Source organism: Ceratotherium simum, chromosome 17, assembly GCF_057802395.1.
Source record: "Ceratotherium simum simum isolate JZ-2026a chromosome 17, ASM5780239v1, whole genome shotgun sequence".
In the NCBI taxonomy this organism is placed as follows: Eukaryota; Metazoa; Chordata; class Mammalia; order Perissodactyla; family Rhinocerotidae; genus Ceratotherium; species Ceratotherium simum.
In genome coordinates, this window is record NC_141916.1 from 20,716,209 (window position 1) to 20,732,092 (window position 15,884).

General features: G+C 37.5%; 1 protein-coding gene across 1 annotated transcript; it reads left to right on the forward strand.

The window, feature by feature from the left end:
• The first annotated feature begins 2,673 nt into the window (after positions 1 to 2,673).
• Positions 2,674 to 3,603, forward strand: LOC101402184 (olfactory receptor 5BS1-like). The gene is given in 1 exon segment (XM_014786732.2): positions 2,674 to 3,603. A coding segment is annotated over 1 exon segment (930 nt).
• The last annotated feature ends 12,281 nt before the right edge of the window (positions 3,604 to 15,884 follow it).

The following is a 15,884-nucleotide window of genomic DNA, read 5'->3' on the forward strand; positions in this document are numbered from 1 at the left end:
TCTCCAGATGGGATCAAAATGTAGCATAGTGGCTGCTGAAAGAGTATAATAAGAGTATGGCAGATTTTAAAAAAGAGAAATTTGCTGATGTTTTTAGGAAAGAGGGCAGGAAGAGAACTTTTCTTTACATGAATAACTTCTAATCCTTCATGTCTGTAATCACTTACTTGATGCCTCACCACCAGGACTTCTTCAGATGCTTCAGCAAGGGAAACAGGATGAAAAACTAGAAGGGTCATCTCTGATACCTTAATCCCCCACGTCTATAGAGTTCCACTTCTTTCAGTCTGAATTGCTCTTAGTCCTCAATCTGGCTTTCCCTTAGGCTTCTCTTCCTGGACTTTTCCCTGGCCCAGAAGCCCCCATCTGTGTTACAAGAGGTCAAATCCCTGACACTCATATCTCTGTGATCATTGGGACATTCTGGGTAAGGAGAAGTTCCAGACCTGGTCAATGGCCCAAACTCCCAGGGCCACCTCCCATTCCTGCCTGAGTTCCTAAGTTCCCTCAGGAGAAAGCATAATCTCCAAACCAGGAAAGATTTTCCCATAAGCAAACTTTTACAGCATTGCAAAGTAGGAAAAACAAGGGGTTTGGAGTCAAAAGACCTTGGATGTGAGTCCCAACACCACCACTTTGTAAAGTCTATGACTATGTATGTCATTTAACATTTCTGAGCCACAGAAATGGGGTCAGTAATACCTATGTTGCAAGGTTTTGTAAGGATTAAATGAGACTAAGAGCATACAGACCTTGTTATAGGGCCTGGCATAAATTATGCATTAAATAAATAATAGTTATTATCACATGAGTAAGAGTGTAAGTAGGTGGTGGCGGGAAGGAGGATCTGTGAAATGAGGTTAGAGAGAGGGAGGGGAAGAAGGAAGAAAAGTCAGATTTTTTGCTGAAGGGGTACAATATAAAATGCAAGCAGTAAGTCAGTGCATCCCAGAAAGAGAGGGAGAGTGTCTGGAGAGAACAAATGATGAAGAAGTCTTGAGAATCAGGCTTGGAAGGACTGGGAAACACTTTTCCTATTTAAAAAAAAATGCATTTAGTGAAAACATAATTTTGCAGCAAAAGTGAAATATTTAATTGGGAAAAGTATGCATAAACTTTTCACTCAATAGATCACAAATTTTTATTTACCATTTTCCATTTCAGTCTTCTGCAAATATAGTTTTTTATTAATTTTTATAAAGCACGTCAGTGATTATAAAGACTTTTATCACATTTGACCTCATTTTTTTTCCCATTTTGCATTTGAGAAGGTTATGTCTTGAATAGGTTCCTCAGCCAATAATCAGCAAGGACCTTCTGACTCTGAGTCTAGTGCTCATTTTACCACCACAGCAGCTGCTGTAGAACCCTAGGGCATATTGCAAATTCACAGGACCAAGGAAAATGGGGGTCACTCCTGTCCCCCCAATCCATACCAGTCCCAACCTGAAACTCCTTAAATCCACAAATATTTATTGTCTGTGTATAAAGCACTAGAAAGAGAACTGGATGTGAAATCAGAACATCTGGCCTAGTGCTGGCTCTGAGACCAGCTGCCTGTGGTGCAAGTCATGTCACTCTTCTGTCCCACATTGTCCTCTTCAGGAAATATGAGGTCAGATAACATGTGTCTGGTGACATGTCAGACGAAATGTACTAGGAATTTAAGTTCTAATTGTTTTGAAGAGTAGCCTCCCACAAAAGGATCCCTCTTGCTTTGCCTCTAGTGTATTTCTACCTGTTGCAACTTCTGGAGCTCACCACAACTTGGATGATTTCAGGTGCTGAGGAAAGGCTGGGGAAGAGCATGAGAGGATAGAGACTGTGAGGGGTCTATCATCTAAGAAGTCAGAGGGCTGGTAGCAATGAGGGTTACAAGAAGAGACGGTAGCTGAGGAAGTATTCATTCTTTCATTCAACAAATGTTTATTTAGAGCCTTCTAGCTATGTCCACTGCATTTTTAGGGCTGTGACACTTTCCTGATCCTCTTTTCTTACTCAAAAATTATGGAGTCAGTGACAATTATTGGCACTTAGGAATGCATCCTTGGGGGGAAGAAAAAAAGATCCTTGCCTGTGTGTAATATAAGTTCTAGCAGGAAGAGATAATTTTTTTAATGTACCCACTTAGTCAATTATCCAATATGTTAGAAAATGTTAAGTGCTATGGGGAAAGAGAAGTTGAGCTTGAGAAGGAGAACTTAGGCAGGAGAAAGAAAGTTGCAATATTTAATAGAGTAATAGGGTAGTCAGATACTTCTCTATCCTCAGATTCAATTTCAGGCTTGAAGCTAAAAAGTGAATATTTTATAAATTAAAAAATAAATCCTATTGGGGCTGGCTCCGTGGCGCAAGCAGTTAAGTGCACGCGCTCCGCTGTGGTGCCCCGGGGTTCGCCGGTTCGGATCCCAGGCGCGCACCGACGCGCTGCTTGGCAAGCCATGCTGTGGCAGTGTCCCATGTGAAGTGGAGGAAGATGGGCACGGGTGTTAGCCCAGGGCCAGTCTTTCTCAGCAAAAAAAACAAGAGGATTGGCAGATGTTAGCACAGAGCTGATCTCCTCACAAAAAAATAAATAAATAAATCCTATTCACTAAGAATGACTCAGATCATTGTCCCACCAAGTGAATAAATATTTGTTTGTTTCTAGGCATAGTATATCTAAGATATACTATGAAAAATCTTAGCATTATTGATGAATTTGTGCTTCTTGGATTGTCCAGTGACCCAGATATCCAAACCATGCTCTTTGTTCTCTTCCTGGGGATTTACCTCCAGACTCTGATGGGGAACCTGATGATGATCCTGTAGATCAGGTGTGATTCCCACCTCCACACGCCCATGTACTTCTTCCTTGGACATTTGTTTTTCCTAGACATATGCCACTCTTCAGTCACTGTGCTCAAGATGCTGCAGAATTTCCTGTCTCAGAAGAAAACCATCTCAGTGTGGGGCTGTATCACCCAGAGTTTCTTTTTTATTCTTTCTGGGGGCACTGAGAGCTGCTTGCTCTCTGCTATGGCCTATGACCACTATGCTGCCATCTGTCACCCTCTACTCTACACTGTGGTCATGAATAGACCTCTCTGCACTGCAATGGTCAGTGTAGCATGGACGATGGGTTTTCTGAACTCACCGGTGAATAATCTTTGTATCCAGAAATTACAGTTCTGCGATCCCAATACCATCTCCCACTTCAGCTGTGAACTTCCTTCACTCTTTCCTCTGTCCTGCATTGATCCCATGGCTAACACCATCCTGCTGGCTGGGTCTACTGCATTTCTAGGACTTGTGACACTTCCCCTGATCCTCTTTTCTTACTTAAAAATTATGTTTGCCATTCTAAGTATCTCCTCCTCTGGGGGCCAAGGCAAAGCCTTCTCTACCTGCTTCTCTCACCTCACTGTGGTGCTCTTGTTCTATGGGACAGCTCTATTCAGGTACATCAGCCCCCCTTCAGGATCAGTCCTGGAGCGAGTTGTCTCTATACAGTATAGTATGATCACATCCTTGATAAACCCCCTCATCTACAGCCTCAAGAACCAGGAGGTGAAGGCAGCTCTGCAGAGGATGCTGAGGCAGCAAATGTGTATCTCAGGGTAAGAAATGGCAACAGGGTGTTTGCTCTATAAGAGAATCAATCTACAAGGGGAGAGAACTTTGCAAGCTCAGAGCTCCTGTGGAACTTGCTTTTTAATTATATTCAAGTATATTTGTTCTTATTCAAAGTGAAGAGACTTCTAAAAGCTTAGAAATATAGTCAGAGAAGTATTTGGCCCATTCAAGGTCTGAGGAAAAAGATTCATAGTATGTTAGCTCCTACCACAGCCTTTCAAAATTAATCTAGAAGGGGTGACCTCATTACAGTTGAAGAGGCTGAACAAAAGCAAAGACCCTGAGCCCCAGAACTTTTACTTATGGAGTTACACAAACCAGTCCATTAATAAAAGGGCACAGAACAAGTAAGCTAGATACAGATAATGCTCCAGAATGAGACAGTTCAGCACCCTCCATTCACCTGCCCTGGTGGCACCAGAGGCATCAAATGGCATGTATGCCTGTAAATAGTCAAAGAATAGTGAAAATAAAGAATGAACATATTAAATGTCCATGAACAGATGAATGGATAAAGAAAATGTGGTATATACATACAATGAAATATTACTCAGCTTTAAAAAAAGAAGGAAATTCTGCAATATGTGACAACATGGATGAACCTTGAGGACATTATGTTAAGTGAGATAAGCTACTCACATTAGGACAAATACTTCATGATTCTACTTATATGAGATATTGCAAGCAGTCAAAATCATAGAAACAGAAAGTAGAATGGTGGTTACCAGGGGCTGGGACAGGAAGAAATGGGAAGTTGCTGTTCAGTGGGTATAGAGTTTCAGTCATGCAAGAAGAAAAAGTTCTAGAGAACTCCTGTACAACAATGTGTATGTAGTTAACAATATTGTACACTTAAAAAATTGAGGGTAAGATCCACATTATGTGTTTTTTTCACAACAAAATAAATAAATAAAAAAACAAATGAACATACTGTTATACTAAAAATTGGTATTGTATTTTCTACAACTTCTTCCTTGAAAACATATAGCATTTGTATTCAATGTATATACATATTGTAAACCAGAAAAAATCAGTAGAAGTTCCCTAATGTAAATTAACACATCAAGACAACATAATTTTCATCTATCATCTTATAAACATAAAGAAATATTGAGAAAAATAATGATAAAGTGAGCAAACAGATATATGTATACATTGTTCACTATGCTTTATATTAGTTAAATATTTTCAGAAATCAATCTAGTTGTATGTAATAAGAGCCATAACATCATCATGTAGGTCTTAAAACCCTATCCTTATTATAAGTGAAGAAGTTCTCATACTTTCCCCAAAATGAAGATGCAAAGTTCCAATAGTCATTGTATCTACTCCTCAGTATATTAATCACTCCTCAAATTCCATCACAGTCCCACTAAATAATCTGCTTCTTATAGATTAAACTGGGAGTCTACCACTCGTGCAAGACACCAACAGATGGGGAGGGCCAGCATCCCCATTCCCTAGCCCCATGCCACTTGCACATGACACAAACAGATGTGAAGGGTGAGAAGCCCAGCCCCCACATGCCACTCATGCAGTCCCACCAGAGCCAATGGGTATGCACAGCCCACTCAAGGATGTCCCTTGTATGTCTAGCTCCGGTGCTCAGGGAGGATTGTGCTTCTGGGCCCCAAGTAACATCTCCTACACAAGCTCCCTCATTCAAGACTGGAATAGATAGTTGATTTTCCTAATACATAGAAACAAAAATAGAGAGTGAGGCAAAATGAGGAGATGGAAGAATATGTTCCAAATGAAAGAACAAGATAAAATATCAGAAAAAGACATTAATGAAATTAAGATAAGCAATCTACCTGACAAAAAGTTCAAAGTAATGGTCATAGAGGGGCTCACCAAACTTGGGAGAAGAATATATGAACACAGTGAGATCTTCAACAGAAAGATATAAAATATAAGAAAATTCCAAACAGAACTGACAGAACTAAAGAATACAATATGTGAACTGAAAAACACACTAGAGGGGCTCTACAGCAGACTGAATGAAACTGAAGATCAGATCAGTGAGCTGGAAGACAAAGCAATAGAACTCAACCAGACAGAACAGCAAAAAGAAAGAAGAATTTTAAAAAATAAAGATAACCTAAGGGACCTTTGGGACAACATCAATTGGAATATCATTCACATTCTAGAGATCCAGAAGGAGGAGAGAGAAAGGGCCATAAAACTTATTTGAAGAAATAATGGGCTGAAAACTTCCCTAATCTGGAGAATGAAACAGACACACAGGTTCAGGAATCCCAGAGAACTCCAAGTAAGAGGAACCCAAAGAGAGCCACACTGACACATTATAATTAAAATAGTAAAAGTTAAATATAAAGAGAGAATTTTAAAAGCGGCAAAAGAAAAACGAATTATTACATACAAGGGAAACCCCATAAGGTTATCAGCAGATTTTTCAGCAGAAACTTTGCAAGCCAGAAGAGAGTTGCACAACATATTCAAAGTGCTAAAAGGAAAAAAACTTCCAACCAAGAATTTTCTACCTGGCAAGGTTATTGTTCAGAATTGAAGGAGAGATTAAGAGTTTCCCAGATGAGCAAAAGCTAAAGGAGTTCATCACCACTAAACTGGCCTTACAAGAAAGGTTAAAGAACCACTCTAAACTGAAAGAAATGGCACTAATTAACAAGAAAACATATGAAAGTAAAAAATCTCACTGGAAAAAGTAAACATATAGTAAAGGTAGTAGATAAATCACTTATAAAGCAAGTAGGAAGATAAAAAGACAAAAATAGTAAAATTAAAACTACAATTAGTTAAGGGATGCATAAAATAGAAAGATGTAAAATTTCACATTGGAAATATAAAACATGGGAGGAGGATATAAAGTTTTGGAATGTGTTCAAATTTAAGTTGATATCAACTTAAAACAGACTGTTACATACATAGGAAGTTACATATGAACTTCATGATAAACACGCAAAAAGAACTTATAGTAAATATACAAAAGACAAAGAGAAAGGAATCTAAACTAACACTAAAGAAAGCCATCAAACCACAAAGGAAGAGAGAAAGAGAAGAAAGGAACAGAGGGGAACTACAAAAGTAGCCATAAAAGAATTAACAAAATGGCAATAAGTACATACCTATCAATAATTACTTTAAATGTAAACGGACTAAACCCTCCAAAGGACACAGAGTGCCTAAATGGATAAAAAGAACAAGACCTATGTATATGCTGTCTACAAGAGACTCACTTCAGAAGTAAGGACACACACAGACTGAAAGTGAAGGGATGGATAAAGATATTCTATGCAAATGGAAACAAAAGGAAAGCTGGTGTAGCTATAGTCATAACAAACAAAATAGACTTTAAAACTAAGAATATAGTAAAAGACAAAAAAGGGCATTACATAGTGATAAAGAGGTCAATCCACAAGAAAACATAACATTTATAAATATATATGGACCCAACATAGAAGCACCAAGATACATAAAGCAAATATTAATGCACCTAACAGGAGAAATTGACAGCAATACAATAATAGTAGGGGACTTTAACAATCCCACTTACATCAATGCATAGATAATCTAGATAGAAAATTAATAAGGAAATATTGGCCTTAAATGACATGTTAGACCAGATGGACTTAACAGATAGACAGGCATACTTCATTTTATTGCACTTCACAGATACTGTATTTTTTACAAATTGAAGCTTTGTGGCAACCCTGCATCAAGCAAGTCTATCAGTGCCATTTTTCCAGCAGCATTTGCTCACTTCATGTCCCTGTGTCACACTTTAGTAACTCTAGAAATATTTCACAATTTTCATTATTATTATATTTGTTACGGTCATCTGTGATCAGTGATCTTTGATGTCACTATTGTAATTCTTTTGGGGCACAACAAACTGTCCCCATATAAGATGCCAAACTTAACCAATAAATGTTATGTGTGTTCTGACTGCTCCACTGACCAGCAGTTCCCCTGTCTCTCTCCCTCTCCTGGGGCCTCCCTATTCTCTGAGACACAGCAATATCAAAATTAGGCCAATTATTACAATGGCCTCTAAGTGTTCAAGTGAAAGGCAGAGTTGCATGTCTCTCACTTTAAATCAAAAGCTAGACATGATTAAGCTTAGTGAGGAAAGCATGTTGGAAGCTGAGATAGACCAAAAGCTAGGCCTTTTGCACCAAATGGTTATCCAAATTGTGAATGTAAAGGAAAAGTTCTTGACGTGAATTAAAAGTGCTACTCCAGTGAACATGGGAATAATAAGGAAGTGAAACAGCCTTATTGCTGATGTGGAGAAAGTTTTAGTGATCTGAATAGAAGATCAAAGCAGCCAGAACATTCCCTTAAGCCAAAGCCTAACCCAGAGCAAGGCCCTAACTCTTTTCAATTCTATGAAGGCTGAGAGAAGTGAGGGAGCTGCAAAAGAAAAGTTTGAAACTAGCAGAGGTTGGTTCATGAGGTTCAAGGAAAGAAGCCATCTCCATAACATAAAAGTACCAGGTGAAGCAGCAAGTGCTAAGGTAGAAGATGCAGGAAGTTATCCAAAAGATCTAGCTAAGATAATTAATGAAGGTGGCTACATTAAACAACTGATTTTCAATGTAGATTAAACAGCCTTCTATTGGAAGAAGATGCCATCTCAGACTTTCATAGCTAGAGAGGAGAAGTCAATGGTTGGCTTCTAAGCTTTAAAGGACAGACTCACTCTCTTGTTAGGGGCTAATGCAGCTGGTGACTTTAAATTGAAGCCAATGTTCATTTACCATTCCAAAAATCCCAGAGGTATTAATAATTATTCTAAATCTTCTCTGCCTGTGCTCTATAAATGGAACAACAAAGCCTGGATGACAGCACATCTGTTTACAACACAGTTTACTGAATACTTTAACCCCATTGTTGAGACCTAGTGCTCAGAAAAAAAGATTCCTTTCAAAATATTACTGCTCAAGAAATAGAAGTATAATGATGTACACCTGAAATTTATACAATGTTATAAACCAATCTTACTGCAATAAACAAAAAATTTAAAAAAAGATAAAAAACAAAATATTACTGCTCATTGACAATGCACCTGGTCACCCAAGAGGTCTGATGGAAATATATAAGATTAATGCTGTTTTCATGCCCGATAAAAGAACATCCACTCTGCAGCCTAGAGACCAAGAAGTAATTTCAACTTTCAAATCTCATTATTTAAGAAATACATTTCGTAAGACAGTAATTGCCATAGATAGTTATTCCTCTGATGGATCTGGGAAAAGTAAATTGAAAACCTTCAGGAAAGGATTCACCATTTTAGATGCCATTAAGAACATTCATGATTTATAGGAATAGGTGAAAATATCCGCATGAACAGGAGTTTGGAAGAAGTTGATTCCAACTCTCATGGATGACTTTGAGGGGTTCAAGTCTTCAGTGAATGATGTAACTGTAGATGTGGTGGAAATAGCAAGAGAACTAGAATTAGAAGTGGAGCCTGAAGACGCGAATGAATTGCTGCAATCTCACAATAAAACTTTACAGGATGAGAAGTTGCTTCTTATGGATGAGCAAAGAAAGTTTTTGAGAGGGTATCTACTCCTGGTGAAGATGCTGTGAAGATTGATGAAATGACAACAAAGGATTTGGAATATTACATAAACTTAGTTGATAAAGCAGCAGCAGGGTTTGAGAAGGTTGACTCCAATTTTGAAAGAAGTTCTACTGTGAGTCAAATGTTATCAAACAGTATTACGTGCTATAGAGAAATCATTCATGAAAGGAAAAATCAATCAATTTAGCAAACTTCATTGTTGTCTTATTTTAAGAAAATGCCTCAGCCACCCCAACCTTCAGTAACCACCACCCTGATCAATCAGCAGCCAGCAACATTGAGGCAAGACCCTCCACCAGCAAAAATATTATGATTTGCTAAGGGTCATATGATATTTAGCATTTTTAACAATAAAGTATTTTTTAATTAAGGTATGTACACTTTTAGATATAATGCTATTACACACTTAATAGACCAGTATAGTGTAAACATAACTTTTATATGCACTACAAAACCAAAAAATTCATGTGAATCACTTTATTGTGTTATTTGCTTTATTACAGTTGTCTGGAACCAAACCCACAATATCTCCAAGATATGCCTACATACAGAACATTTCATCCAAAAGCAACAGGATACACATTCTTCTCAAATGCACATGGAACATTCTCTAGGATAGGTCACACATTAGGCCACAAAACAAGTTTCAATAAATTCAAGAAGATTGAAATCACATCAAGCATCTTCTCTGAACACAATGGTATGACACTAGAAATCAGTAACAAGGAGGAAAACTAGAAAAACAAAAAAGTAGAGATTAAACAACATGCTTCTGAACAACCAATGTATCATCAAAGAAATCAAAGAAGAAATCAAAAAATACCTAGAGACAAATGAAAACAGAAACATAGCATACCAAAATCTTTAGGATGCAACAAAAGTGGTTCTAAGAGAGAAGGTCATAGCAATTCAGGTCAATAAACAAGAAAAATCTCAAATAAACAATCTAACTTTACACCTAAAGGAGCTAGAAAAAGAAAAACAAATGAAGCCTGAAGTCAGTAGAAGGAAGGAAATAATAAAGATCAGAGAGGAAATAAATGAAATACAAACTAAAAGACATATAAAAGATCAATGAACCTAAGAGCTGGTTCATTGAAAAGATAAACAAAATTGACAAACTTTTAGCTAAAATAACCAAGAAAAAAAGAGAAAGTTCTCTAATAAACAAAATCATAAATGAAAGAGAAGTTACAACTGATACACGGAAACACAAAGGATCATAAGAGACTCCTATGAATAATTCTATGCCAATGAATGGGACAACCTAGAAGAAATGGATAAATTCCTAGAAACATACAATCTTCCAAGACTGAATCATGAGCAAATAGAAAATCTGAATAGACCAATTACTAGTAAGGAGATTGAATCAGTAATCGAAAAGCTCCCAAAAAACAAAAGTACAGGACCAGACAGTTTCACTGGTGAATTCTATCAAACATTCAAAGAAGATTCAATACCTATCCTTCCCAAACTCTTCTAAAAAAATGAAGAAGAGGGAATGGTTCCAAACTCATTGTAGTAGGCCAGCATTACCCTGATACCAAAACTAGACAAGGACAACACACACAAAAAAAGAAAATTACAGGCCAATGTCATTGATGAACATACATGCAAAAATCCTCGACAAAATATTAGCAAACTGAATTCAACAAAACACTAAAAGTATCACACAACATGATCAAGTAGGATTTATTCCATGGATGCAAGAATGATTCAACATCCACAAATCAATCAATATGAAACACTACATTAACAAAATGAACAATAAAATCATATGATTATCTCAATAGATGCAGAAAAAGCATTTGAAAAATTCAACATCTGTTTATGATAAAACCTCTCAACAAAGTGGGTATAGAGGGAACGTACCTCAACATAATAAAGGCCATCTATGACCAACCCACAGCTAACATCATACTCAACAGTGAAAAGTTAAAGCTTTTCTTCTAAGATCAGGAAAAAGACAAGGATGCACACTCTCACCACTTTTATTCAACATAGGATTGGAAGTCATAGCCAGAGCAATTAGGCAAGAAAAAGAAATAAAAGTCATCCAAATCAAAAAGGAAGAAGTAAAACTGTCACTATTTGCCAATGAGATGATACTATGTATAGAAAACCCCCAAAATTGTGAAAAACTGTCCCATGATAAAACTGTTAGAACTAATAAATTAATTCAGTAAAGTAACAGGAAAGAAAATCAATATACAGAATTCTGTGGCATTTCTGTACACTAAGAATGAATGAACAGAAAGAGAAATTAAGAAAACAATTCCATTTATAATTGCATCCAAAAGAATAAAACACCTAGGAATAAATTTAACCAAGGAGATGAAAGACTTGTACACTGAAAACCATAAGACACTGATAAAAAAAATATGAAGACACAAATAAATGGAAAGACATTCCATGATCATAGGTTGGAAGAATTAATATTGTTAAAATGTTCATACTACCCAAAGCAATCTATAGATTCAATGCAATCCCTATTGAAATTCTAATAACATACTTCACATACTAGAACAAATAATTCTAAAATTTGGATGAACCACAAAAGATCCTGAATAGCCAAAGCAATCTTGAGAAAGAAGGGCAAAGCTAGAGGTATCACACTCTCTGATTTCAAACTATACTATAAACCTATAGTAATCCAAACAGTATGGTATTGGTATAAGAACAGACACACAAATCAATGGAACAGAATTTAGGGCCTACAGATGTGGGAATTAACTCCCACATCTATAGGTAATTAATTTATGACAAGGGATCCAAGAACATACAATAGAGAAAGGACAGTCTATTCAATAAATAGTGTTGGGAAAACTGGACAGCCTCATGCAAAAGAATGAAACTAGACCGCTATCTTACACCATACACAAAAAATTAACTCAAAGTGTATTAAAGGCTTGAATGTAAGACCTGAGACCATGTTATGGGAGGTTCGGGGATTCCATCGGAGATGTAAAAGAAACTTTCCACTCCAAACAAATGGATTGAAGGTATATTTTATTATATAGAGGGGAGTAAAGGCGATAGTCCACAAACAGATCTGAATAGGTCAAATAATAAGAGGGAAAAACACCAGCTTGATTGGAAAGGGAAACACCAGATCGACTGAGATAGCGGCAGATTTGAATAGGTCATATAATAAGAGAGAAAAACATCAGATCAATCGGAAAAGGAAACATCAGATGGACTGAAGGGAAATGACACAAATTAACCGGAAAGAGAAACACCAGATTGGCGGAAAAGAGGACACTTCAGATCAGTTACTCACAACATCCACGCCCCACTGCCGGGGAGAGTCCCTTCAATTGACACGGCTGGGTGGGAATCCGATCATCAGAGGTGCTGGGCCAGGGGTCCCCTCCACAGGTGAGACTCTCACCAGGCCTCGGTTTCCAGCAGTTTATATAAGCAATTACAGAGTTTACAGAGCAAGCATTCAGTGTTCCCATGCACAAATGGTTATCAGTGGCATACGTGCACTGAGCCTCCTGGCTATCGTCCCAGCCTGGCGGTTGTGTACATGCATTGTTTTTCCTGGTTATCATCCCAGCCTGGCACAGATGGCCAGTCTGCCCCAGGCCATGATGCCCAAAGGACCTTGAAATTCTTACAAATTGCAACCATCTCCATGGGAGAAATGCCAGTTCCCAGGAAAAACCCAGTTCCCACCACACAGAAAGCAGCTTTGTATTTCTTTGTGTGCTGGTGGCTGTAGGTCAATGGAGTGGCCAAATATGGCTGCACTCATGTCAAGACAGACCATAAAATTCCTAGAAGAAAACATAGGCAGCTAGCTCCTTGACATTGGTCTTAGAAATATTTTTGTGGAGCAGCCTCCAAAGGCAAGGGAAACAAAAGCAAAAATAAACAAATGGGACTACATCAAACTACACAGCTTCTGCAAAGTGGAGAAAGCCATCATCAAAACAAAAAGGCAACAAACTTAATGGGGGAAGATATTTGCAAATCACATATCTGACAAGGGGTTAATATTCAAAATGTATAAAGAACACACCTACTTGACAACAAAAAAACAAATAATCCAATTAAAAATTGTGCAGAGGACCTGAATAGTTATTTCTCAAAAGAAGAAATATGATGGCCAACAGGCACATGAAAAGATGTTCAGCATCACTAATTATTAGGGGAATGCAAATCAAACCACAATGAGATATCTCACACCTGTTAGAATGGCTACTATCAAAAAGACAAGTGTTGGAGACGATGTGGAGAAAAAAGAACCATTGTACACTGTTGGTGGGAATGTAAATTGGTGCAGCCACTATGGAAAACAGTATAGAGATTACTCAAAAAATTAAGAATAGAACTGCTGTAGGATCCAGGGCTATTCCACTTCTGGGTGTCTATCTGAAGAATACAAAAACACTAATTTGACAAAATATATGCACCTCTATGTTCACTGCAGCATTATTTAAAGTAGCCAAGATATAGAAACAACCTATGTGTCCACCAATGATGAATGGATAAAGAAGATGTGGTCTATATATAAAATGGAATACTACTCAGTCATAAAAAAGAATGAAATCTTCCCATTTGTGACAACATGGATATTATGCTAAGTGAAATAGTCAGATGGAGAAAGACAAATACCATATGATTTCAAAAACAAACTCATAGATACAGAGAACAGATTGGTGGTTACCAGAGGGGAAGGAGGTTGGAGTCGGGAAAATGGGTGAAGGGAGTCAATTGTATGGTGATGGATGGTAACTACACTTTTGGTGATAATCACTTTGTAGAATATACAGATGTAGAATTAAAATATTGTACACCTGAAACCTGTATAATGTTATATACCAATTTTACCTCAAAACAACAAAAAATTAAACTGAGAGTGACATCAGCAAAATGAAGGAATAGGAAGGCCAAACCCTTGTTCCCCCACAGAAATACTGATGTAAAATGATACAGGGACCAAAATATCATTAAGAGAATTCCAGATTCCAGATAAGAAGTTTCAGTACCCCAGATAAACACAAAAACCAAGAACGGCCACATTGAAACAGATAGGAAGAGCAATTTCACTTTACCTGCATTAGCCCCTTCCCCACACTGCACAGCCCAGGGCCAAGAGAGATTGCTTCCGCCAGTGACTTCTCCCATGGAAGGTAAGAGAGAATGGAGTATGCACCCAGCCTCCCAGCCTTTCAGTGCACTCCCCAAGGCACTGGTTTCTGTCTCACCTCACACCAAGTGCTGCAGGAACCAACATATTCCAGATGCCTGGGGCAGCTAAGAACAAAGGAAAAGCAGAGAGTGGCTTCCTGCTGCCAGCATGAATCTCCAAGATTGGGAAAAGGTGCAGAACTGAGGTTTCTCGCTCAGGAGGGAGGAAGAGGAGTGGAGCATGCCTCCAATGTCCCCAGCTTTTCAATGCACCCCTTTAGGGGCTGGTTTCTATGTTGTTTCACATCAAGTGCTGAAGGAACCAACATAGTTAGACACTAGAGGAGAAAGTGATTACAGGCTCCAGAAAAAGAAAAAAAGGCTGTACACCAGGGACATTTAGGAACAAAAGCAGAGAATTTCTAGCCAGACTTATCGGGGAAGGTCTTTGCCAGTCAAAGCCATCTTACACACTGGGAGAAGTAATCGTTTCTTCAAATGTGCAGACATTAACACAAAGCTACAAGGGACACAAAGAATCAGGAAAACATGACACAATCAAATATATAAAATAAATCTCCAGTAACTGACCCTAGAAATGGAGAGCTATGAATTTCCTGACAAAAAATTAGCAACAGTCTTCTAAAAAAAGCTCAGTGAGTTACAATAGAACACAGACAATTAAACAAAATCAGGAAAATGATAATATCAACAAACAGATACAAACAATAAAAAAGAACCAATCATAAATACTGGAGCTGAGTAGATTGATGGCTGCCAGAGGTGGGGGTGGGTAAAATGGGTGAAGGTGGTCAAAAGGTACAAACTTCTAGTTATAAGATAAATAAGTCCTGGGGAGGTAATGTACAGCATGATAACTACAGTTAACAACACTGTATTGTATATTTGAAAGTTTCTAAGAGAGTAGATCTTAAAAGTTCTCATCACTAGAAAAAAAATTATAACTATGGGTGGTAATGGATGTTAACTAAACTTATTGTGGTAATCATTTCACTATATATATATATATATATATATATATATATATATATATATATGTATATATATATATATCTCAAATCATTATGTTGTACACCTAAAGCTAATATAATGTTGTATATCAATTATATCTCAATTTAAAAAAAAACCTCACCATTAAAAAAATGCCGATAAAGATACAGAAAAAGAAAAACTGGTAATGGCACTGTGGTCTTAAAATGAGAGAGGAACAGTTGATAATATCCAGGTGGAATTTCAACCAACTTTTTTATTGATGATGATGGACTCAAAACATATTCTTAAACTACATTCCATGAGCTCTTCCCTCTGAAATAGAAAATGACAGATTATGTCAAAAACCAGGAAAAATATTTGACATCCCCCCCACTGTCTGCATTTTACCCCAGTATGCAGGTACTATGCTGACCATAAACAAACGCTAACTGAACCAGTGAGAGATAAAGTTCTATCATTTACCTTCTCTTTCCCCCTACCTAATCTCATTAGCATCTATCTCTCCATGCATTCAGAAACAATTCCCAGAAACAACACAGAAGAA